Source organism: Tympanuchus pallidicinctus, unplaced genomic scaffold (genome assembly GCF_026119805.1).
Source record: "Tympanuchus pallidicinctus isolate F22 unplaced genomic scaffold, pur_lepc_1.0 scaffold1, whole genome shotgun sequence".
Classification (NCBI taxonomy): Eukaryota; Metazoa; Chordata; class Aves; order Galliformes; family Phasianidae; genus Tympanuchus; species Tympanuchus pallidicinctus.
The window spans coordinates 61,459,342-61,484,125 of NW_026294618.1; the positions used below are offsets into that span (position 1 = coordinate 61,459,342).

Below are 24,784 nucleotides of genomic sequence, written 5' to 3' on the forward strand. Positions count from 1 at the left end.
TTCCAGTAAGAACTCTACTGGATGTGACAACTCTTCCAGTTTCCTATCTTCAGCTCACCAGAATCAGCTACTTTGATTTTAATTCTCATTTTAATGAGTTCACCATTCCGTTGTTCCACGTGGAAACCTGTGAAATCTTGCAATCAAGGGGACAGGCAAGAGAGTTTTCATGAATGACAGCCTTACCTAAATAAACCTCTCACCCAAGATAACAAGTGTCAAAAATTTAATTCTGAGCTCAGAAGAGTTGGAACTCACATCACTTACTGAGGATAGAGCATGACAACATTGCAGTGTCATCTCTAGAATGGGACTGCAGCTTCCAGATATGAAAACACAGTGATGGCTGTTGAACTACAGTGACTGAACAAAGCCAGTAAAAGACTGAAGAACTCACAAATACAAACTCTCAGTCCTCAATAATGACTAAGAGAAGATAATTCCCATCAGCACCTACTCAATGACACTAAATATACATTTATGATACACAATATACATATATGACAATCTCCCTTATGACTTTACTTTGGATTGTCAAGTATTTCAGTGCATCAAAACAATGCTATTTTTTTCTATTTATTCTTCACCATATTTTTCTTGTTTCCTCTATGTCTACGCATTTTTTTTTAAGCACCTCTGGGCCAAGAAATACACTGAGCAGAAATACAATCCAATACATACCTACCCTCAGAAAATTCAATTCCAAATTTGAGAATTCTGTTCCTAGAATAGTTATCATCATACAGCTTGAACAAGCATTAAGCTAACACTTCAGTGCATTTTTATCTTACCAAAAAAGTTGTTTGTCACAAAATAATCTATTAAAGTTAGCAAAAAATACTAATTTTAGTTTTTCAGCATTCAAAAACCATCATACTTCCTCCCAAGGAAAAAAAAACATTATATTTCATAACTGCATTTAAAAACAAATGATTGGAATATACAAAGAGTGCAACAACTTTTACATGAAGGTTTCATGTTGTGTTTATCAGTATGCAGTCTACATGCTTGAATGCATGACCCAGGTTACTAAATGTAGCTACTATGTCATGAACAGGCTTTGTTTGTTCGCATACTCGCAATGAATGGGAGACAACTTAAGTTAACATATCCTGCAGTAGAATTTATTTTAGCATGCTAAAAGCCCGAACATTGGCAGGTGATGCAGAAAAGCTAACTACTCCAAGATATTCAGTGAGTCTGACCCCAATGGCTCTGAATGATCCTATAGCAAATTACAACCACACACAGAAAAGTAGTTAGAAATGAGAATTTAAAAAAAAAAAAAAAAAAAAGGGGCAGGAAAGGGGGAAGGAATAATGCTCTCAACATAGAAGAAAATGAAATTTATTGAGAAACATCTTCAGCTGGATAACTAATTTTGAGTAACTTCATCTGCTTAATCGGTTTTTACTTAATTTTTCAGCACACCAAATAATTATTGCATTTAATTGTACTTGTGTGCATTCAGAAAATGCCTGTAAGACTTTTGAATTAGTAGCAATGTTTTAAAAAGTCATAAATGTAACCATTCCTGTAAATGAAAATATAAATCTTGGTTGATATTCAGACCAACAACTATGGGCACATCAGAAATAAACTAGAAGAGCATTTGCATGAAATATTCATAACTCCAAAACATCATGAAACACTTAAGCCCTATTACAGGCACAAATGTCTGGCTGCATCATGGATAGACAGAAATTCTCCACATTCCTTGATGCACATACAAACACACACACACACACACTTTTCACTACCTTTGCTTATGGAAAGTTGATGTAAAATCACAGAATGGTTGGGTTGGAAGGGACCTTTGAGATCACCTCATTCCAACCTCCCTACTATAGACAGAGATATCTCTGTCATACACACTCATTATACAAAATTAATATTTCCATCCGACTGAATACTCAAAAGTATAAGAACATATATCTTAAATGCTTTCTTTAAAGTCTTAAAAAGTTAGCCTGAATACCTATACACTGCAGCTTTCTAAAATAGTTTCTAATATCTACACTTATGCTAAGCCTACATAAGAATCCAAATGACAAGTTTTAGTTGACCTTGCCTAGGCAGGTAGAGCATGAAGAAGATAAATAAAGATAGTGTTTTGCTCCAATTTCTATATCTGAGTGGTGTTCAGTCTTTATTGTAGTAAACATTCTCTCACCAGATGCAGCTCCTCAGCTTTGTTAAAATGGCTGCAGCCACGTAGCAAATATGCTACAGCCAATTAGCAAACAAGAACAGCTGAGAACACACATGAATGCACAGTGTATACATATATTTAATAGGTACAATATTTCAAACTTTGAACTCTTTCAGAAGAGGTCCTCCACTATTATTGCCCAAGCACTCCTTAATAACCCTTACACAGAAGTAGTTTTACACTCACTACGTGTGCTGAAGTGACCTCAGAGAAGATACAAATAGCAACATACTGCATAATCAAATTTTGTAGGTATCAAAACCAACCCTTTGTGTGTGTGTGTGAAATGCAGTTGAGTCTTACACACACCATATAAACTTACAGAGACAATTTTCTATTTGTTCCCAGTTTTTCATCCAGCTAGTCAAAATTTTGCTCTTTCCTCTACATGCATATGCTTATCTGCCTCTGCTCCAACAAAACACAGAGATACCTTCTTGAGATACCTTCCTCAAAAAAGGAGACTAGGGAAGAAAAAGGTATGAAGCTTCAGTATTGGTGAAGTGAATCTGACAATTAAAATCCATCCAAATTGAGTCTTGCATCATGTTACCCTCCATCTCCAGATATCTGCAAATCATCTCTGCTTTTATGAAACTGCTGCAAGAGAAGCATGGCACAGTCTGTAGATGCGTAGTGCCTAATTGGCACAGTTGACAAGAGCCTGAAAGTGCAAAGTAGCAGATTTTTCAAATCCAGTCAGATACTGCTCTTCAGTCCCACGCAAACAACAGATAAAATAAAACTCTACCAAAATAGAGAACTGGCTCAGCCAGCTATTTTTTCCTTATCTTAAATAACTGCTCTAAAGTCCTCCAGGAACATCTTTATATATTTCAATTCTATAGCATAGGTCTGAAGACAGTTTCACAACTCATTTGCCTCACCTTTGTAACATTAGATCTCTCAGTCTACAACAGATCCACTTCAGACAAGGCCAGAAATCCAGGCAGACCCCACAGAAAGGTACTAAAGCATGAAGGTACTAAAGCAAAAAGTTTGCTAAACATTATCTGACTGAGCAACTGGTAGATTAAGCTAGTTAAGAGCAGCTTTCTTCTTCTGGATTAGCCTAAAGCTATATATTTTAAACCCCAACTTGTTTTATTTACAAAGAAGCAACTCTAAGGTTTTATTCAGACCACGAAGAACAAACTGCATTTGAAATATTAATGAGAAGCATAACATTTTTCCACAATTTGAACTTAAGAAACCAGGTGAATGAAAAAGCGTTGTGTCACTAAATGAGGGACAAAGAAAAAGCAGCTCTTCAGAAAAGAAGCACATAAATCCTGTTGAGCACAGTATTTGCTGTAATCGTGGGAACAGAGAACAGGATAAGCCTGCCTGGAGACATGTCTACATTTCGGACAGAAAACATGGCTTATTTAAATATGTAATCTATTCTTCAATAAAAAAGGTATTTGTTGTTAATATCAAGAGATAAGCACACAGCTTCTGTTAAAGTTTGTTTATAAACAGCCACAACACACAGAGACTTGAATATCAAGTTAAACATTTAAAATGCTTATAAAGTAATAAAAAACCTCCACACAACAGCAGACAAGATTAAGAAGCTTAGAAAAAAAACTACCTTTAGAGAACATACTTCCATAGTAACAGAAAGGTTGCATTAATTTTTTTAAAAAAACAAAACTTCAAAAATTGCTTGTTTTCAGAACAGAAAAACGTAAGCCCCAAACAGTCAGGGCTTTTATTCATGCAGTATATCAAAGATGTAAGCTGCATGTTTATACTAATTTGAGTGGAAAGGGTGCACATTAATCACATTACTGTTCATTCTTACCCAGCAACTAGAACATATTTTCCATCTGGTTGATCCTTTAACCTTTCCAGCAGGGACAAACGTACTTTGGCTTTGGTTTGGCCATAGATTTCAATTTCATCTGTAAGCAATCCTATCTCCTTGGCAAGTACATCAACAGCTTTTGGACTCTGTGCTCGGGAAATTTCAATATCGCTGGAAAAGAAAACAAATAGGAGCCAGGAGATTTGTCTCAGCTTAGGTGGTCGATGACAGAACACAAAACAACAGCAAATACTCCAACAATGGGGTTATTGTAATCAGTTTTTCAATCTTCTCTCACATTTTATTAACCAAATCTAAACATTGGCTACACCTAGTATAATACTGAAAATCACATGCAATGTTTGTTAATTGTTATACTTTCACAGAGTTCTCTCATTTCATCAGATTCCAAATACTACGTAATGCTTTCATCTCAAGTTAGAGATCTATCTGCTGGATGGTCCAGCACATCCCAACAGAATGAAGGTTTCTGATTGAGTTTTTCTTCTCCTCCCTCCCAGGAAGTGCATGTAGCACATACACTTCAGTAAAAAGCACATATGCTGCTTGGCCAAGAGTCACATAAACACATTAGCTAAACATGATACTTGTGCATGTTGTGCCTTTCATCAGAGGGCACCGCCAAGTGACCTAAGCCTCACTACTCCCCCATTAGGCACTGGAAGATCAATTCACACAACTTTAAAGCAGTTAAACTGAAAGCTGCCACATATCAGAAGGTTAATGCACAGGATTTAGACCACAAGTGCACTGAGCTTATAAACTACTTCCTGCAAGGACCGCAAGTGGCAGCCTGAAAAAGAGGAAGAACATGGAGCAACGGCTGCCTGAGAGAAGGTGGCTGCAGCCTGGGGACACTAGGCATCCACAGTTCCTGACCTAGACCACCTGGACTCTTTGGATATAATACCTCTTCATGGATTTTTGTTGTGTGAGTTGAACCTAGTTTTCCCTGAAGCTCCCCGAAGGTTTTAGCAGCTGTGAGCTCCGGCAGCAGTAGTGCCCAGGGTCAGGCATACAAGATCTGAAGAGCCATCTCCCTTAGCTTAGAATTATTCGCACCATCATGAAAATTGGCTAAAAAAAATTACCAGGAGATTAATTACTTTCAGCCTATCCAAGCTAAACTCCTTCCTGTAGTCTTGGTTGATCACAATATTTTTAAAACATAATCTGGCAACAGCATCAAAGCTAATGTCCTGGACTTTCAAACAGTCTGCAAGATCTCAAATATCCACAGATTAACACAGAACTACTGCCAAACCTCAGCTCCAAGCATGGACTTAGCTGTTGCGCATCCACCAGCAAACATTCAATTTGTGTCAGGCTAATTGCATTCATTTCTTTGAAGATATCGATAACCTAAACTAGGACCATTGTGCAATTATATGCAAAGGTACTTCTTAAATATGTAACATCTAAGTAAATCTCAGAAATCATCCAATCAAATCTGAGACAATCAAATAGAATGGGACAAGAAGCTACTCAAGCACAGCACTCAGTGGGCTGCAGATCGTTTTGTTGCATGTACTCAGCTGGAATCTGATCACCTTCAAGGACATACCAAGCACATCCTCTTGCTTAGAAGGATATACCTTTCTTCAAACTTTCTTCAAACAAAATTAGCCATAGAAACATATAAAGAACAAAAGATTTAGTGGCTTACAAACATTATGACACAGAATAATTAGTTTTCTTCAGACTATGTCTATAAAAACAACTTGAGTACCAAAGAAGCACTGGTTATGTGATGGCTCTGTGGTCTCTCAAAGGTTAAACCAAATTGTACGGTGATCTATTTTCTCAATAAAGCAACTGATGTATTCAGCAAGGGAAGAAGTATGTAGACTCGCATGACAGAAAGTTAACATGGTGTTTTTTGTTGTTACTTAAAAATAAATAAATAAGCCTCCTACTAAATAAAATCATTCTCCTTGCTAAAAGACAGAAGCTATTGTTTCAAATCTCAGGACAGACTATTAAGACTCTCTGCTGCAATCTCAGCCCTTCCTATTCCCCTCAGCTCTCTCGCCACAAACACTGCCCCCTCTGAGTTCTGGAAGAAATAATCAGGCAATTAGTCTTTTCCCATCCCTGCAGGCACCACAACTAGCACAAAGAGGAAGGAGTAAAACTGATACAACTGCGAAATTGTAACTAAGTTGAAAGAATTCCTTAATAATTATGATTTTAATTAAATAAATCACAAATATTTGCCAAGTAAAACTGACTGTTCTCCCTGAGTAAAACTACTGCCGTTGTCATTTACTCATCTGAAGTTCCCTTAGGAACCTTCAACAACATATACAAAACGCTGTTAGTATACATTTCCAGATAAAATGTATTTTCTTAAACACAAGAAACTAAGGACCTGTTCATAACTAATCTTTAGAAGACTACATTTGAAGCTAGCTCTTTCAGTTTATAGCTATGTATTTAAATACATTTTGGAATACTGCAATTATTCAGTAAGTTATGTCATTTGGTATTAAGTTGCAAATTTAGATCACGGCTCTTCTGCGTGAATGAGAACTGTTGACCAAGGAGTATACTATTGCCAGCATCAAATCATAATTCATGAAATGTAAGATTTAAGAGATGTGGGGAAGGAGCTATATCTACTCAGCATATGTCATGAAGATTGCTTTCTGTATGAAAAGCCTCCATTTGTTTCCAAAACCTTTGAAATACTTCAATTAACACCCAGTTCTCACAGAAATCAAAAAGCAGATGTTCCTAGTTTTAGTGCTTTAGCAGCTTTCCTCGTTTTCAATGAAAACTCCATCTGCTTCCACACAATGTTGTGTACTGCTACAAGATTGTATTTTATTGCAGGATACCTTCCATCTGACATTGTTATTTTACATTTGAAAGGAGAAAGAGACATAAAGCTATAGAGTAATCAAATAAATGGAAGTCTTATAACCAATTGTACTTTATAGCATTGTATATTAAATATGCATATATGTATATAATAAACACACAATGCCATAGAGAGGGGTGGGAATGGTTTTTGGGGAGTTTTTTTTGCCATCATTTTCATGATAACACATGCTTTAATCTATTGTTTAACTATATTATTCAAGGACATATTTTTCAAACTTTAACTCTGGGAGTACTATTTCATGTTGGCCCAGAGCAAGCTCAAGAATTTCTTCCCCCTTGCGGCCCTGCCTATGACAGAAAACTCATTCTTTTGGCATCTCTGTTTTAAATTACAACTTGTGTCCATTCCCATTAAATGGTTTTAAGAGGCAGCGAAAAGTGAACCAAAGTGCTTCAAAAGAAAACATTTTGCTACAGTTTTTCAAAAATGCAATAGAACTCAGGAGCAGGCACACAAATACGCACACACAAATGTCTAAGTCTTCCCTTATGGCAAAACCTCCTTTCAAGCACCTCTCTGCCCCCCACCACAACCAACACACAGCAAGCACTTGAGCACAGACAAGAACTCAGGCTTCCTGAACCTTTGAAGGCGTCACCAATTCCACTAGGGCAGACAAGAAACCCTGACATGGGCCTTAGGAGGTGAATGGCAGAAACTGATGGGAAATATTCTGGTTAGAAGAATAAATGCGCTTCCTGCTCTTCACATCTAGATATGAATTGAAAAGTTTGACACGGAAGAAAATGCTTCTGAGGGAAGAAAATAAAAACAATTTCAAATGCCATTGAAATTAAAGGGCCTTAAGTAGTTCCATAAACTTTTTCCTCCATTTGAGTGACCTAATAATAAAACTTCTTACACTTTGTATTGCTGTTGATGTTCCGCAAGGCTTCGCCTCCTCCCCTCAATGAAACCTTCAAGTTTTAGGTCCAACCAATAGGGGTTGGCACCAACGAACACCATAAAAATAAAAATTGATAGGAAGCAGAAGGCCATGTTCACATGAAAGCATATAGCAAAAAGTACAACATGCTGTTGAGATAAGCAGATTAAAATAAGATACGGGTTATATTTAGGTTCACTGTCAAATTTAATACTTGGCTTGTTTGTTTGTTTGTTTTAAGAAAAAAAAATAAAAGAAACAAAAGAATAACAAAAACAAAACCACTTATTACCTAGGCACTGGTGAGAGGGGCTGAAGCTTCAAGCAGTGGAGGTCCCATTTTCTGAGCTGCTGGGAGTGGATCCATCGCTCTGCATTTTTTACCATGTTCTGTTTTTAAACAAACCGTAAATATTGAATGCTAATTCCAAATGATGTCGAGACTATGTCAAAATAACCTTTTATAGCAAAAGCTAGCAAAAAAAAAAAAAAAAAAAAAAAAAAAAACCCTAAAAAAAATCACTCCATCTCATGGCTTCAGGATGAAAGGAAAAACAACTGCTACTCTATGACTGTGCCATTGTTTGTTCAGATTTCAAAAGGAGACAAGGTCACTAATACAATAAATGGCAGAAAAAAAGATCTCTAATTAGGCACTTTAAAATTTTATTCTGGCTAAACTGAGCATTACTATTATTTGCTCATGTCTTAGAAAGAATAGAAGATATTAATTGCTCACTGACTGACTTATGCTGCTTCCAAATAAAACACCACATTTCCAGACCATCTGTCCATCACGAGACAAAAAATGCGTGCAAGTACAAATAATCTGCATGACCTTGTAAGAAGAAGTAACATTAGATTATTGATAAAAGTGCTTCTGGCAAGCTTTACTACAGTCATCTGAGCTGTGACACATTTGATTTTTAATGTAACTAAATGCAACAGGCATGACTCACCTCAACTGATTAAGAATTGCCATGAAAAAAAGAGGCAAGTAGAATTGTCAAAAGAGCAAAACAAGAATTAAAAAAAAAAATGAAGTTGTGGAAGCAGTTTCTACAATTCACAGGAAGAGCAACAAGTTTTACAATGTTTGAAGTTACACCAACCTGCATTCGCATTGCTACTGCAAGAGAACAAACTGCATTTTCAATAGTGTTGCTGTTTTTCTGACCATAGTTGTGTTTCTCTGTAAAATAAGAACAGCACACAAATAAATTATGAGGCTTTTTTTTGAGTGGGAACAGCTACACTAGAAGCGACAATCAGACAAAGTAATTATGATGCTGACTTAACAATGCCACTGCCAAAATTATAGGTGGCTTCTGCAATGTTTCAACTAAAATAACAGGAAAGGGCTGATACTGTGCAAAAACCAGAGAGCAACTGTGTGCTCTGAAATGCATTTTGCAAATATGCATATAACAAAACATATAAAATACTGGAAAAGTAAAACTGGGAGCACCAGAGCCCAATTGGATTTTGGGGAGGGGGGGGGAAACAGAGGGGAAAGCAAGGGGGGGGAAAAGGGGGAAAAAAAAAATAAACATGTGTTTAACAAAACACATTAACGAGCATGGTAAAAATTGTTTTCTTTTTCATACCCTCAATGCAGTGAAAGAGAACAATGAAATGACCTGAAAATTCTACACAGGACCTCTAAAAATCTTCTGAACAGCAAAAGTTACCTTTGTGAATGTGCCATTAAAAGCAATCGTCTGCAGAGGCTGTACAACGTGACTCGAACTTTAAAGATAGTTACTATCATTTCTAGTGGCAACATATTATACAATAACCCTACATTAGCTACTCTAACTAAACATACTATTTGTCATTTACCCACAGTCCTCCTTTTGGCTTGTGCTTTTGCTATTGCTTATTGACTTTTATCTTGATGTAGTTTCTCCAAGAATTCACATCCTAGTCTCTACGGGCATAGCACAGCTCTTGTCTCATTCTGAAGGGCGTAGACATAATTACAATAAAAGATAATAACTGTACACTGAGAGTGTTAGCCTCTCTCCTCGAGGAGAATCGGAGCACAAACCCTGATTGAGCCAAGCTTTCCCTGCACTTACCCTGCCTGCAGCCATCACAAAATGTCTGCCTCACCTCAAGCTGCTGCTCAGAGGCAGCAGAGCTTGGGTGCCTTGGGCAAGGTCCTGTGCTCAGCACAAGTGCTGCAGCACCTGCTTGTGCCATTATACCAGCACTGAGAGGCAGGGCCACACCAGCAGGCACCTCCAGCCTTGCTCAGTGCACTATCAAACCCTTCCTCAACCTGCCTTGCCAGCAGACATCTGCACTGTAGCGCCAAAAATAACTGGGCAGCAAGAGGCCAGTCTTTATGCTAAACTCAAAAAGTATCTAAAAGTCCACCTTTTTGTATTAACACTCGCTGTTTAAAAAAACAAAAACAAAAACAATAATCTGGAAATATGTTCAGCTCAAGCACAGGAGCTTTACTGGAAGAGTCCATCAGAGTCATAAGCTAAGCATTGCTGCCTTGAGACAGGGCTGGGAGAGCTGCCAAAGAGACAAATGAACTAGGAAGAATGGAGTTTAAAATCCCTTTTCAGGCAGCTGTGCTTTACAGAAGTATCTCAACCTTTTGCTTTTGGCTTAATGCGACTTCTTTATCAGCATAGAGCGAGCGTGCATGTAAATACATATTGGTATTGGATGTCTCCCTTCAATAAAATGCCTGCCTGCCTACGCTATGCACTTACCACACTAACACTAAGCAGGACTTTTACAGAGCGAAGGTGAAGCCAGAGCATACACGAGCTAAGAGGACAACCACAGGATTGCAACAGCTCACTCAGGATACATTTTCCAGATGGGAGCTGGAATAACACTCTCTGCCTTGGGTTTTGGCCAGAAGATCAGCTGAACTGCAGGCACTGCGTTCCTTCCTCTCCCTCACCCTGACAAAGGCCCATCTACTGGCAGCAGACAGCTATATAGACAGACATAAAGGATTAGAACAGAGATGTGAGAGAAGGTCACGTTTCCCATATATATAATTAAACCATGTGGGCTTGAGCTTTCCAGTGACCTTAATGGAGTTGGTCATCAAGCCCTAAATAATCTTGGGTCTTTCTTGTTCAGAAACTTGTTCTTTGTTTCTATACATTTACAAATCAAATATTTTCCTGCAAGAGGCACTAGATTCCAAAATCATTAGTGCAGTAGAATAACACGTTTTAAAATGATCACAATTCTAAAATTGCTGGCAGTACAACAACAACAGATTATTTATTTATTTATTTATTAAGGAGAAAAAATTCCATTAGTTTAGATCAAGCACTTTTAGCTCTACTCTCCTGGCTTACATCACTACAGCTGCCTAATATAACCACGTTCTTGCAAATTTAGGACTGCTTTCGAAACGTGTCCATGTATAGCTACACGAGGTAGAAATCTAGCCACCACCTAGCAACAATAAAAGTCACTTCACAGCCATTGTTGCTTTCAGGCTTTGTACAGCTCCTGCAGCCCCAACACAAATGTCAAGTGGGAGATTTCTAAAGCAAGAGAAAATTTCTGAGCATGCCAGCCAAACAGATTTCACTACGCACTGAAAGTGAAAATTCATTTGTAAGAGTCAGTGGTTTGTCCAAGACCATAAGTACTCCAAAATACACTTTTAATAAATACCTTGCAATTAAACTAAGTGCATTCTCCCTGTCAGATGAACACCTGTGTTTCATGTACTTCTCAAGGAAGTCTTCAGGTCACTGTTTCTAAAAGCTACTGAAATTTGTTTCTGCTGCTCTTCCTGAGTTTCTTCAAGTTTTTGACAGTCTCAAAAGCATACACACAAATGAACACTTGATACATAAGTTTATTTTTAAACTATCTTTTAAATATTTCATATTGCCTTTTCAAAGAAATGCTGTACTTAACACAGACAACTGCTGCAACATGAGAAACATGAAAAACTCCATTGGTACATAGTACATTCTTTGTTTCCTGCCTTAAGAATGAGTTTTGCTGTGGTACGTGAACATATTTCAGATGTTTTCCCAACAGCACTTTTTTTCTTAGGGAAATACTGATATTATCAATGGTTCTATAGAGCAGATAGGTCTTGAGACTTAGGTATCTTAAAGCCATGTCAAGAGGCCACGCAGGGAAGACCTTGGCTCTACTTGCAATGGAATGTGGGACCTGAGTAACCAGAAGTGAAACTTCCTAGCACGCAGAGCTAGGGAGTTCAGTCTCCAACACTGTCAGCTCAGGCTACAAGGGCTTACCCCATACTGCTTTCACCAGACCCACAAGCTCCACCCCAAATCAGAGAACTCAGAGCTCCTGCTGAAAAAGATTAAAATGTTATTGCTCTACCTCCATTCTCTCTCTTCCTGCCTCTCCCTTTCCAATTCCTACTTTGTGCAAGAGTGATACCCATAGAGTGATCTACCCATAGATCAGGTATCTGTTGAGGAGACAGGGCTTCAAGCAGATGCTTAACAGACCTTCTCAACAATTACGTCCTGCTGACGCTGTGCAAAACAAGTAAGCACCAAAGAACTAAGGAATCTCCTAATCACCACGCTAGCATATCTGATCTCCCCCCACACTGCTTTAGTATAAAAAAAATATGAATTACTTTTAGGAAAAGTTGTGCAGCATTAGTAAGGAATAAGGCTGCTTGGTACACTACCCTCAGATCCCACAAAGATAGGACATGGTTCAGGAAAGAGGAAGAGGAATATCCAACTACCTTTGGATAGCTGAGTGCATTTAACCAAGATCTGACACATCTGCAAAATATATTCAAATCAAGGGGATATCAAGATGAACAACAAAAGGCATCTCTTTCTAAGGCCACACTTTGCATGGGAACAGCAGCTGCCTTATTACAAACCTGGTCTTGTACCAACTGTGCTTGAAGCATCTGCTTAATTTGACCCCAGGAAACATACCTAGTTTAAGAATCATACAGCCCTTTCTCCTTGTTTTTATGTAGATTTCCCCAGTTTTATATCAGTGGATGTTAATAAGCATACTGCATACTTGTGATTAGTTAATGTGCCTTGCTAGATCTATCACATTACCCATTTACTTTTTTTATTTTTCTATTCTCTCACAGCATGGTGCCATCAGGTCAAAAAATCAAATTGGTACGTCTATTATAAAAAAAAAAAAAAAAAAGAAAATATCCAGAGACCTTAACAGTTGTTGAAGGAATTTTAAAGGAAATGTAATTGCTGCAGTGGAGTACAGTAACTCCTAGGAAGCTTTCTTAGTTTTATTTCTAATAAAATTCTACAGTTTTTCTCAATGGAGAAATTGATGAACCTATACCACCTGTCCAACCAGATTATATTAAAGTGAGTGGGGGAAGAGGGAATCCAAATTTATTTTGTACTTGTAACAGTTGCAGGGGACATCTTGCCTGTTCTGAGATATGCAAGATTCCTCTAGATCATCTTGCACCATTCTCTGCATTGCATTTTGCAAATATTCTTTCTACATCACCTTTTCCCCATGCTCTAGCTGAGACAACAGAATTCAAAACATAACACACTGTACAAACTAACACAGAAATAACAGGTCATCCAATGAATTCTGAATGAATCCATGCTTATTTAACAATCCTGGTGTGAAGAATATATTCCAGTACCACCTTCTTCATCTGATATCTTTTTCTTATTTACATATTAAACATGCATTCATCCCCCATGTACAAACACCCACTATCAAAGGTTTCCTCCCAAAGATGTAGATTTTAATCACAGTGAGTGGTGACCAACATGCCACTCACTTTTTTTTTTTTTTCCAAAGACTCTGCATATATCACTTTCAAGAACTGTTCACTTTAAACTTTACCTACCTGACAGCAAATCAGGAGAACAGTTGATGATGGTGGTTCCAGGTTTTAGCCAGCTTACAGGAACACTGTCAGGTTTCGGACTGCCAGCTACCACCACATCCACTTGATGAAGCTATGAATAGCCCAAAGTCCATCCCATCCCCCAAGAAAAGAAAAAAAAAACAAACAAAAAAACCCACAAGAATTTAATCTTAGAAGTACATTCTTGAATATGCAAATTATTTTCAGATTATATAAGCAATAATATTTTGTACAGTTTTTGCAAACAAAATCCAAACTGATGACTGCATTCTTACCACATTATATTTATGAACAATAGCATTTGAAATTGAAAAAGCAAAAAGCACCTGTAAAACAAGGAAGTAGAATCAGAGACAGCACCAATAACATTTTGTGGGAATTATATTTTCTCAGTAAATAAACCATATAATTGTTCAGAGTACTGTCCAATAAAGTAACTTGGAGAGACTTAAGTACAGTCATCTTATCTGAAAGAAAAAAACTTGGACAGCTCTGAGAAATGCAAGATGACCTGATCTGCAAACATCAGTGCCTTTGAAGAATACCAATTAAAGCTTGTTTTCGTTTCTCAGCTCATGCTTGCTAATGAGTCTCTCTGATTTAGTTCAACCTTACAGATGTCGGAGCAAAAACACTTACTTAAAAATTCTTATAATCAGAGAGATAAGTGTCTTTCTTTCCTCCCTATTCTGAACCAGGACTCTGTAACAATTATTGGAATCAACATGAGATAAAGGATAGCAGCAGAGGCAGATGTATAAATATCCAATCAAACAGGAAATACGGGCACAACACTGACCCCAAAAATTGTATCAGAGAGACAATAATTTTGGAAATCTTTGGAAAAATGTAAATAGATGCCAACTGTTGCAATCTGCACAAACCTCTCTGTGAACCAATTTGTGACCAGCAAGTGTTCCAGCTTCTTTTTTGGCCAAAAGTGCTCTGATGCAACTCTGCCCTACACTCCTGCCAAGAAAGAAAAGCTACAAATTCTATCAGGATAACACGTTTTTGGCACAGATGAGCATCCAGGAGGGGAAACTGTGGCGGAAACAGCAGAAAGCTAAGAAAGCTCCATCTCCTTAGAGAACACAAGAATGGACTAAACCTCCTCAGAGCTTCACTTGTGGAAACATAGCCAAACGTGTGGGAGAAGGCTTACTAGCTTGACAGATGACTAATGCTACAAGCCAATTCGGGCTTCAACTAGAAGTCCTATGATTGCCTGCAAAAGTACAGTCTCAACAGCCTTATCCAAATTGCCTACACTTCTGTGTCTGCTGCAAGTATCAGCTTACATGCCACTCCTAGGAGATCACATAAATAGTAATGCTTGACCAGCGTCAAGTCAAATTATACTGTGGAATTAGCAAGCAGATTTGAATAAAATTACACTGTACAATACTCTTGTGTACCAAGAGTACAAAAAGCAAACCTCTCTCACCAAAGAAGGCAGCCACTACCATAACATCAACACAGAGGAAAAACTTCAGGTATCCAGTATCTTTGTAACAAAAATGTAATTCATATTCTAGTAGTTATAATTAATATACTGATGGTCAGGAACATCATTCCATGCAAAGTCTCTGGGACAGGGACTCTAAGCTTCGTACACTGCCTCACATCATGAAGCTATAAGCCAGCTGAGTGCTGTATGCAACAAGAGAATCTTGATAAATTTTCAGACAACATATATCAGATCAATTCTATCATAAGTAACTATAGTGACAGAAAACAACTGATCAAACATTAATTTCTATGACTACGAATCATTATGTTGAAAAACGTTAACAGCTGAACACAATCAATTTTGTAGACAACACAATGGATGGCTGGAGTTGGTCATATCCATAAGTACATTGAAAAAAATAGATAAAACCTTCTCATTGCCCTACCCTACTGCCTCCATGAAAAAATTTTTATCACAGGCCATGGAACAGTTGTCCTGCAGGCTGAGCATGTTCTAAGCTCAGAGCCTCCACCCACCATTTCCTTTTCATAGAATCATAAAATTATTTGTGTTGGAGGGACCCCAAAAAGCCATCAAGTCCAAGTCCCCTGCAATGAACAGGGACATCTACAGCTCGATTAGGTTGCTCAGAGAGACGTCCAGCCTACTTTTTCCTCGTTTCAAAAAATAAGCACATACAAAAAAGAGAAAAATAAAGTAAAAATATAAATTCAACTCTCTTGTTATAAGCAATTATTTTTATGTGCAATAGTCTATTATGTGCAAGAGTCTCTGAAGTACATATAAAAAATACTTTATGGATCTTTTTTGCTCCCTTGATGATTTTTTTTTTTAAATGACATCCAGAAGCTTGTTTGACTGGGAGAATGAATTCACTGGAAGTAAAACCGTTGCTCTGGGAATTTTGGGTGTTCTTGGAAGAGATTCATCTCCATTCAGGCAATTCAGTTTCCCTTCAAAGAAATAATGTCTTTGCCCTATCCATTTTTTGTTGTTTTTTTTTTTGTTGTTGTTGTTTGTTTCTTTTTTTTTTTTTTTTTTCTTTTTGCCATAAACTATTCTTTTGACTGCTCATAAATCACTAAAGCCTTGGGAGGCATGTTCAGGCTTTATCTTCTAAATCAGAAATAAATCATAGACATTAGAGATGGAAAAGACCTATGAAATCATCACATCCAACCTCCCTCGCAAACATGCTGCGCAGTCTCCAGACAGAGGATGCATCTGATCGGAACCAGATGCGTCAGGCAACTGTTGCCAGGAGGCTGAGGAGCTATTGACAGGTGGCCGCAGGGTGACCCGACAGGCAGTGCTGTTGGTAGAAGTGCTGCGTCCCAGTCCGCAGTGAGCAGAACCAGCAATGGCATCACACAAAACCATCCGCAATGTGCTGGGCGATGGGTTGGAGACAGAGTAAGGCAATACTCGAGCAGTCTCCTGCCTTCTCACCAGTAAATATTGTTTCAGTTGGGAAAAGCCATGCCAACAAATAATCTGAAACCTTACCTCATAACAAAATACAGCTCTCTCCACCACGATTTAAGTAGAAGCAGATTAAGAACCACCCATTCGTTCCCAAGATAGATCACCGAATGTTAAAACAACAACACAGACACTCAAGCCAAATAGTTAATGATAATGGTACAGAGTAACTGTACATTCCAGATAACTGAAAGACTATTCTGTCATCAAGTCTGCACAAAAGTTTTGTTTTTTACTTTTAAATAATTCCAATGATCCTGGTGTGCTTTACTCTCTGCTCTCTGTCTTACTCGTAATGCCAGTGTGAACTCTTCACCTGTGAGTATGACACAGGAATTGAAAATGAAAGTAGGAAGAGCTCAAGGGAATAAAAGGCTACAAACTATTTAGCCTTGTTGCCAAACATCCCATTTCTCAGCTTTCATGACTGACCTCTGCAGAAACCCTGACTGCAGTTAGAGGTACTAACTAGGTACAATGTGCCACCCACTCCCCTCTTCCCTATCAGTTCCTCTGCTTGGCAAATCTACTGCAGGATGAAGTCTTTTCCTGTGAAGCATACTGCAGCATACTGCTATGGTGCACGCAAAGTTGTGAAACAGAAAAACCCACTACACCTACAGCAATGTCATTAGAAACTCTGTGCAACCTCTCATTCCACTCCTTTCACAGGATCTGCACGGCCATTCTCACTTTCTGTCATTTCAACCACATCTAGCAGAATGAAATGCATTTTTCTGCCACTATCAAGGCTCTTCATTTTTATCAAAACAGTGAAAATAGGACAGTGAATGACTAAGTGATGTCAAAAAACCATGAATTTTAAGTGCTGCATCTAAGAAAAAGTGGACTGTGGTCAACAGAGTTTCTTCCCAAGCATGAGAAAGAACTTCCTATTCATTTACTCTGGCTGAACACTATCCTACTTCTTATCCAATCTTTTATAAACAAGTGTTCAATTCCTAATTGTGCTGATATGCTGATTTTTAGTTCTTTAACAAGAAAACTGTGGGATAGTGGCTGCCTTAAAATACATGTAATGTGGTTCGCACACAGACTATGTGCAAGATTGCAAGTTGAAATCATGACTGAACTAAAATTCAGTCTCCTTAGAGGTACTAAGTATTATTCATGTTCTCTCAAAAAAATAAGCTATATTGTTAGAGTTGGATTTATTTGGTAATCTCCTCTCTAGCTAGAGAGATATCCTAGTTCTCACACAACGAAGGATTAAGAAATCAGTTCTTACTTTTTTGCCAGTAGCAGTGAATCAACTCCTGTTTCTTATTTAAAAATGGAACTACCAAGTAAGACATTCCTGAAAACATGTCACCAGATCATTCTTCAGGCTCCCTGCAGCAATTGTGCTTTGAAGAGTTATCTGTGCAAATCTCAGCAGAAGGTAGCATCTTATCTATATCCCTCAAAATGCTCAGTGCTACTAAAAAGTAACATAATACCCACTTTGAAAATGTATTACATCATTAGGTTCGGGATTTGTAATTCAGTGCAAATGAGTACTGTCAACAGACTAAGACACAAAAGGCATCCAACCTTAAGCTCCATTTTTCTTCTGCTGGTACGTGCTGCAAAATAAGCACAACTCAATGAGAAGTTCATACTCTTCATATGTTCACATCCCATTTTGAGAGCAAAATTATTACACTGTCATAACAAAAAACAGCACAAAGAATGCTATTGTAGAAGTGTAACTTTCAGAGGAAGAAGCAGAAGTGTATAACTATGCCTGAAGTCACTGTATTGTGCAGAAAAACAAAATGCAAATGAATTTTTCCAAGTCTTGGATAAATGCCCGCATCAACTAATTCATTAGCTCACTTGAAATTCAAACTTAAAAATCACAAGAGGAGAAACCTTGTGAGCATTTAAACTGCTTTTGCTTAATCAATGCATCAGAGCAAGTGAAAATAAACTCTTATTATCAGCTATAATCATGCTATCTAGTGATGTCATACTGTAAATATGGGTTGCCACAAGACAGCAGAGCTTAGCTGCTGTGTAAGAAATCGGTGCTTTGTTTTTGACTGTCAGTCTATAGGGAGTGCTGTACAGGACCATCTTCTGTGCACACATTCAACATCACCTACAACCCAGAGTTAACTACAACAGTCAGGCTGTGCAGCGCTCAGAGTTATTGGTAACACTGCAAGCTTAGAGATGAAGAAGAGGAAGGTAAGTTTCCCCAGAGTGCTGCTAATGAGCTCTCCAGGCAAAGCAAAATCTTCTTTGTTGCCAAAAGTTAAAATGAATCGGGAAGACTGATGTGCAGAACCTCCAGCTTCCTCCTACTTCAGCCTCATATTCTGTTTCCCATCAGTGACTTGATGTGAGAGATAAGCTATGGGGAATGCCAAACAGCAAGGCTTGATGATGGGAAAGCATCTGGAGGAAACAGATCTTTCTCCAGCAGGCAATCTGCACAGCAACTCTGTTGTAACCCAGCAGAAATATTTCTGGTACCCCAACACCTCCCCATCCCATCCAAAGCAGTCCTCAAACACAATAAAAAAATCAGATCATCGCACTTCCACCTTGGAGAAGAGCATGCATATCCTAAGCCTTGTCAGTCACTCAAAGCACAGAAATGAGACAAGCCTAACAAAAACATACGCAGCTGTGAAAACACGGGGTTGCCAAAAGACTTTCAAACCTTCACAGCTGCTTACGGGTGTTTCCTACTCCCGTCCTTGGGCTCCAGCTCAGGGGCCAGACATCATCACATTGAGTTGGCTGCCACCGTGCGGCCTGCACTGTGCAATGCGAGGCGACAGGCACCATGTGGAGCGGGGACCTCTGCACGACACAGGCACAGTGCATCCCCAGCTGCGGTGAAACTTTGGATTGTGGGACAAACTGAGAAAAATCAGCAGGAAATAGTATCAATATATAAATTGCTGATAAAAGTTCTGCAAAAAGCAACCAGCCATGTAAGGTACATGAAATCCTTTTAATTTAGATCTGTGAACTACTCAAATGCCCTTAGAATTCTCTTCAAAAATGAAGAGAAGATCCTGAAACCCCTTGCCACAAAAGCAGCAGCATTTACAAATCCTAAAGACAGCTCAGCGCAAGAGATTTCATGTAGATGACCAAGATACCACCAGTGACAGGACAAGAACTAATGGTCTTCAACTGGGCTAGAGGAGGTACAGACCGAATATTAGGAAAAAATTATTCTCAGAAAGAGTGGTAAGGTATTGGAATAGGCCGTCCAGGGAGGTGGTGGAGTCATCATCAACCTCAGAGGTGTTCAAAAAAGATGTGAACTTTTGTGAAGATGTGAAGCACTGAGGGATACTTATTGTAGATGGTGGTGAAGGGTTGGTGGTTGGACTGGGTGAACTTAGTGGTATTTTCTAACCTTAATGATTGTATGGTTCTATGATTCTCTCTTGCAGGGACAGAAGGAAAAAGGGAGATCTGCACACATTTGTTTCAAGCTGCAACTTCACTTTCTTCCTCTCACAGCTAATAAATAGATAATATTAGCTAATAAAAAGATTACAAGCAGCCGCTATATGTATGTATGTATGTATATACACACACACACACACACATACGCACACACACACACCAGTGAAAGTGCCCATCTGACAGAGTATTGTTTATGAGCAAGCAGGGAGAAACCACTCTAGCCCATGTGGACTGGCTAACAGCACACTCCAGTGCCACAGTGGCATCACAGTAACGGAAAAAAATCACCTCCTCAGGGAGCTTGTATGGCTCAGTGTCTAAGGGATGCCAGAGGAGAGATCTCACCTTGCTCTGCAGCCCGGGTGACTTCCAGTGGCAGCTGGCAGTGATGGCTCCCCTTCTCTGCAGCAGGCATTGCAAGGAGGACCCCAAGGCCCCATTGACACCCACTAGCAGTACTGTCTTCCCATCTGCAGCACAAACATGAAGTGTTACAGCATGCAACTGGCATCAAGCCTCACCAACCCACATGCATCATTCAACTGATGTCCCCAGGACCAGCTAGTAAACCACACCCTTACACAGTAGCTCCATGCTCCCCTTCAACCACAACATTAAAGGTAACTTGAAGACCATGGAGCAACACAAACCACAGGTTAAGTTGTTTCCTTGGAACTCTCGAATTCCAGCAAGCAAATATTGCTCTTCTGGTGCACTGGTATTTTATTTTCACATATCCTTCTGCTCATATTTGTACACTTGACCACATGTTTACAGTTCTGTTACATAAATCCTTGTCTCAACAATGCTGAATTGTCATGAGAGGCTATTTCTGAAACACTGCCTTGAACCAGCATCATCTTCACAATCTGCAAAGCCACCAGTTTAAATCTGCCATTTCATGGTTAGCACTTATACTATCCAACCCAAAACAAAGGATTCATGCAGCAGCTATTTACAGGCAGACCTGGATTTCTTCAAATGCTCACACTAATTGAAATTGGCACACAAAATATATGTTAACATTTACATCCAAAATATTTTAGGTTTTTGAAGACTCAGATGTCTCAGGTGGCTTCAGTGAGATCAAATGTAATGCAAATGGCAGGGAATCTTAGCCTAATTTTCCTAAAGAGTACAACCAAGATCTATTGCTGCAAATATTGCATACAGATCTCACTGAGGATCTTCACAGGCAGGAAACAAATCAGAAAATAAAACATGGTGAGAATGCTAAGATTTAAGCTACATTAGAATTAATACTATACTCATGATAGAACAACTCACCCAGATCTTCAAGAAGCTCCACCACAGCACCAGCAATAGGAGAAACCAAGTAGTCGGAGTCTTCTCCACGTACCAAACGTCCCAGGTTTACATCGGATAACCTGCAGTGGAAAAGTATAGTAATAAAAAAAACTTTGTGTGATGTAAATCCTCAGTAAAGCCTATAACATGACTAATCCCAAGAGCAAACATATCTCATAAAAGTAAATCATTCAACAGGCACGTTCCGTGGCTAATTTGCACCATCCCACGTGCCCATGGGACAGATGCTGAGCTTCAAGAGACCAGAAAGTAGTTGAGAGTGGGAACAAGATACACAAGCACACCGAGGCAGACAGCTCTCTGCTTTGTGACAGATTAGATGTGGCATGCAGAGCCAAAATGTGACCAGTGGAACAAGATCAGCCCTTCTGGAGCTAAGCTAAGTCACAGTAATGCATCCTTCTGGGATGACACAGACTGCTGAGAAGACAGAAGGCGTTTCTGCACAAGCATTCCTGTTACCCTCCAGCACTCTAGACAATGGAAAGTCAATTAACTTGCAAGATGATCAGACTTTTCCCAAAATGGTGACCCAGAAATCTATATATCTCCAGAGAGCAGTGCAACTCAAGACTGACCAGAAAGTTGTGCTAGTGGGTCCAAACTATTACAGCTTGCTCTCCCACCAGGAGAAAGTACTGCAGAGAAGTTAAAACCTCTCCTGCAACTTCTTCCATCAGTCCCTCTTGCAAACATTTTGGGATTTGTGTTCAGGACAACTGTGTGTGGCCATTTGCATTATTCAAGCATTGAAGTACCTTAACTAAGTAATATCTCTATACAAAAAAGACCAAACATTTTTTGTTTGTTTGTTTGTTTCTTTGAAAAGACAATGTCCTGAATGTACAGCGTATAAAGATATAAAAGATAATGATCAGTGTGACTTACGTAGAAGACTTCAGAATTGCATCTTTTATCACCGCTCAATAACATGCTGGACACTTTGACTGAGGAATCCATTAGTGAAATGTGTTGGAGAAAATTGATTTTTACAAAGACATCAGCCTCTCAGTGGCTCACTTACCCATCCACATCCTTCTCAGGCTTCACAGTATTTAATATGTTACTGCTATACAAGCTTTCTGGGAGGTCAAGGGCAAGGCCCTGCACATTAGGATCTTCGTTAAGTCTCAAGATTTCACTGACAATCTAAGAGGTTAATAAAAAGCATTAAGGATCAGAATAACAGACAACGGAAGAATCTAATTACAAGGGGATAAAACTTATTTTTAGTAACGTGTTTATGGCTACCTTTGCTTCCCCTACATTTTACTGCAACTTCTAAATGAAAAAAGCAATAACCTGCTTCTGCTGTTCTACGTTTCTACAGTTTACTAAATTAAGCCACCCTGACTCTATTGCAAACATTTTACAAAGCCAACATATCATGGGGCATTAAGCTGCCAACATTTTGACCTTCACCACTAAAAGCCTCAGAAAAAACTCAACACTGTAATGAGGATGCTTCAAAGGATGCTTTTAGAAAAAAGAATTCTTGATTAAAACAAAATTCAAAATAGGACTAGTTTATATCCCAACAAAGACCATGTATAAAAAGCCATCATATTAAAAGAATAATTATATGAACAGAAGAGCAAAGAGAAAACTCATTTTATTACAACAGCATATACTGTTACTGATTTTCCTCAGCAAAAGCATCCTGATCCTAAGACTTGACACTGTTCTTAAAGAGAATTCTCATTTTTGAAAAGGTGTTCATAATTATTTGTGCAACTTCAGGTACTGAACCATGTGCGAGTTCAAACCTTTCATTGTTGGTCAAATTCAACATCCGAGTCTGCATTAACTGCCCTTGATTGCTTCATATTACACGCTGAACAAGAGGATTGGACTAGCTGATATTTGGGGGGGTCCCTTCCAACCCCTTTGATTCTGTGATATCTGAAGTACAATACTGATTCCTAGCACTATGTGTTGTTCTGTAGTGGTCACACAGTAAAAGCATTGTCACAGCAAGGAAACAGGTGACGTAAGCAAACTGTTAACAACTTTGTTAAAAGTAGCTAAGCTCAAGTAAAAAATATACCATCTTCCCCCTTACTTAAATAGTTCAGCTGCTTCCTGAGATGTTACTTCAAAGCAACAGCAACCGCTCCTCCATACTCGCTAAATTCCACCTATTTTCCACCATTATTGAACAGATAAGCTCATAACAATGCCTATTTGATCTTTGTTTCAAAAGCCTGGCTTTCTTACAAGGCTCTGACTATACACCATCCTCAAAATGATAATAGAAAGTGGAAAGTTCTGCTTAACTTATGGGGAAGCCTCTTCTGAGATCATAGTGCTAGACAGTAACATTTTAAAAACAAAGTGTACCGAATAGAAAACAGTACACAAAATCCACAGGTGTACCACATTATGAAATCCCCAGGCACAACGAGGCCAGCCGGGAAACTATGAACTCTTTTGCTCTTCTTACTATCAGAGATCTCATGACTGTGTCTATTAATAGCCTGCTATACTGAGAACATACTGGATGCAAGAACTATACCTCAAAGCTAATGCCTTATAAGACATTAGGAAGGGAGCTCTATTTAGTGATTTGGGGTGGATGAATTTGTTTAATGCATTAAATTTGTTTAAGCATTTCAAGATCAATAAATAGGAAAAATTTTTCAACTCTATCACCACTCCAAATCAATTAATCTCCCCAAGGTAAAACCTAAGCAAGAATCAAGAGCCCCATAAATACGTCAGAAGAGCGGCAGTAGGAGATAGGATATCACATATGAGCCCTAGCTCTGAGCTAGCACCACTACAAAAGCCATACAGTCTGTGAGGCTGTAAGAGGATCCTGCAGTTAAATAGCAAACACAGAAACAAAACATGACCAATTATTCTGCCTCAGGATTCCACATGACAGCAACTGTCCAAGAGTGACACTTGCTACGTAAGACAGTCCCAATTCTCATGAGTTAACAGAGACACATCAGGGGTGCTCAATGTCAGAAATATGAGTTCATGACAAAAACAAAACAGAAAGAGTCCTTCAGGTTACCTCATCTTTGCTGCTGCCTTCAGGGAGACAGATGTGAATCACACGTAGACCAACCTGCCAAAAGAAAACAAGACAATTACAATAGGAAAGTAGCTCATGACTGATAGCAAGCACGTTGCCTAAAACTCACCTCTTCAGCAAACTTCTTGTTTATTTCTTGATCCAAAGGAACATTATGTGCCTTAGGGAAAAACAGAAACTAAATTTTAAAATAATAAATTTACATTTGAGTAATGTCAGTACATTAATATACAAGTCTATGCAAGAAACATAGTGAGAACCACTGTGTCCACTAGTGTAGTGAAAATGCTAAGTTCACAGCCTGAAGCAGTAATCGAGCACCTGGTGGGAAAGCAGGGC

The 24,784-nt window shown here is 38.7% G+C and overlaps 1 protein-coding gene across 2 annotated transcripts in view; it reads right to left on the minus strand.

Moving 5' to 3' along the window:
* MTHFD1L (methylenetetrahydrofolate dehydrogenase (NADP+ dependent) 1 like) overlaps window positions 1-24,784 on the minus strand; it is a 138,319-nt gene that overhangs the window by 109,248 nt on the left and 4,287 nt on the right. For both annotated transcript variants that reach the window (XM_052687568.1, XM_052687579.1), the window contains exons 3-11: window positions 24,555-24,605; window positions 24,425-24,478; window positions 22,427-22,551; window positions 21,361-21,461; window positions 20,419-20,543; window positions 13,662-13,773; window positions 8,929-9,008; window positions 8,109-8,206; window positions 4,020-4,193 (exon numbers count right to left, since the gene is read on the minus strand). In XM_052687568.1, coding sequence (XP_052543528.1) covers window positions 4,020-4,193; window positions 8,109-8,206; window positions 8,929-9,008; window positions 13,662-13,773; window positions 20,419-20,543; window positions 21,361-21,461; window positions 22,427-22,551; window positions 24,425-24,478; window positions 24,555-24,605 — 920 coding nt within the window. The remainder of the gene's footprint in view (window positions 1-4,019; window positions 4,194-8,108; window positions 8,207-8,928; window positions 9,009-13,661; window positions 13,774-20,418; window positions 20,544-21,360; window positions 21,462-22,426; window positions 22,552-24,424; window positions 24,479-24,554; window positions 24,606-24,784) is intronic.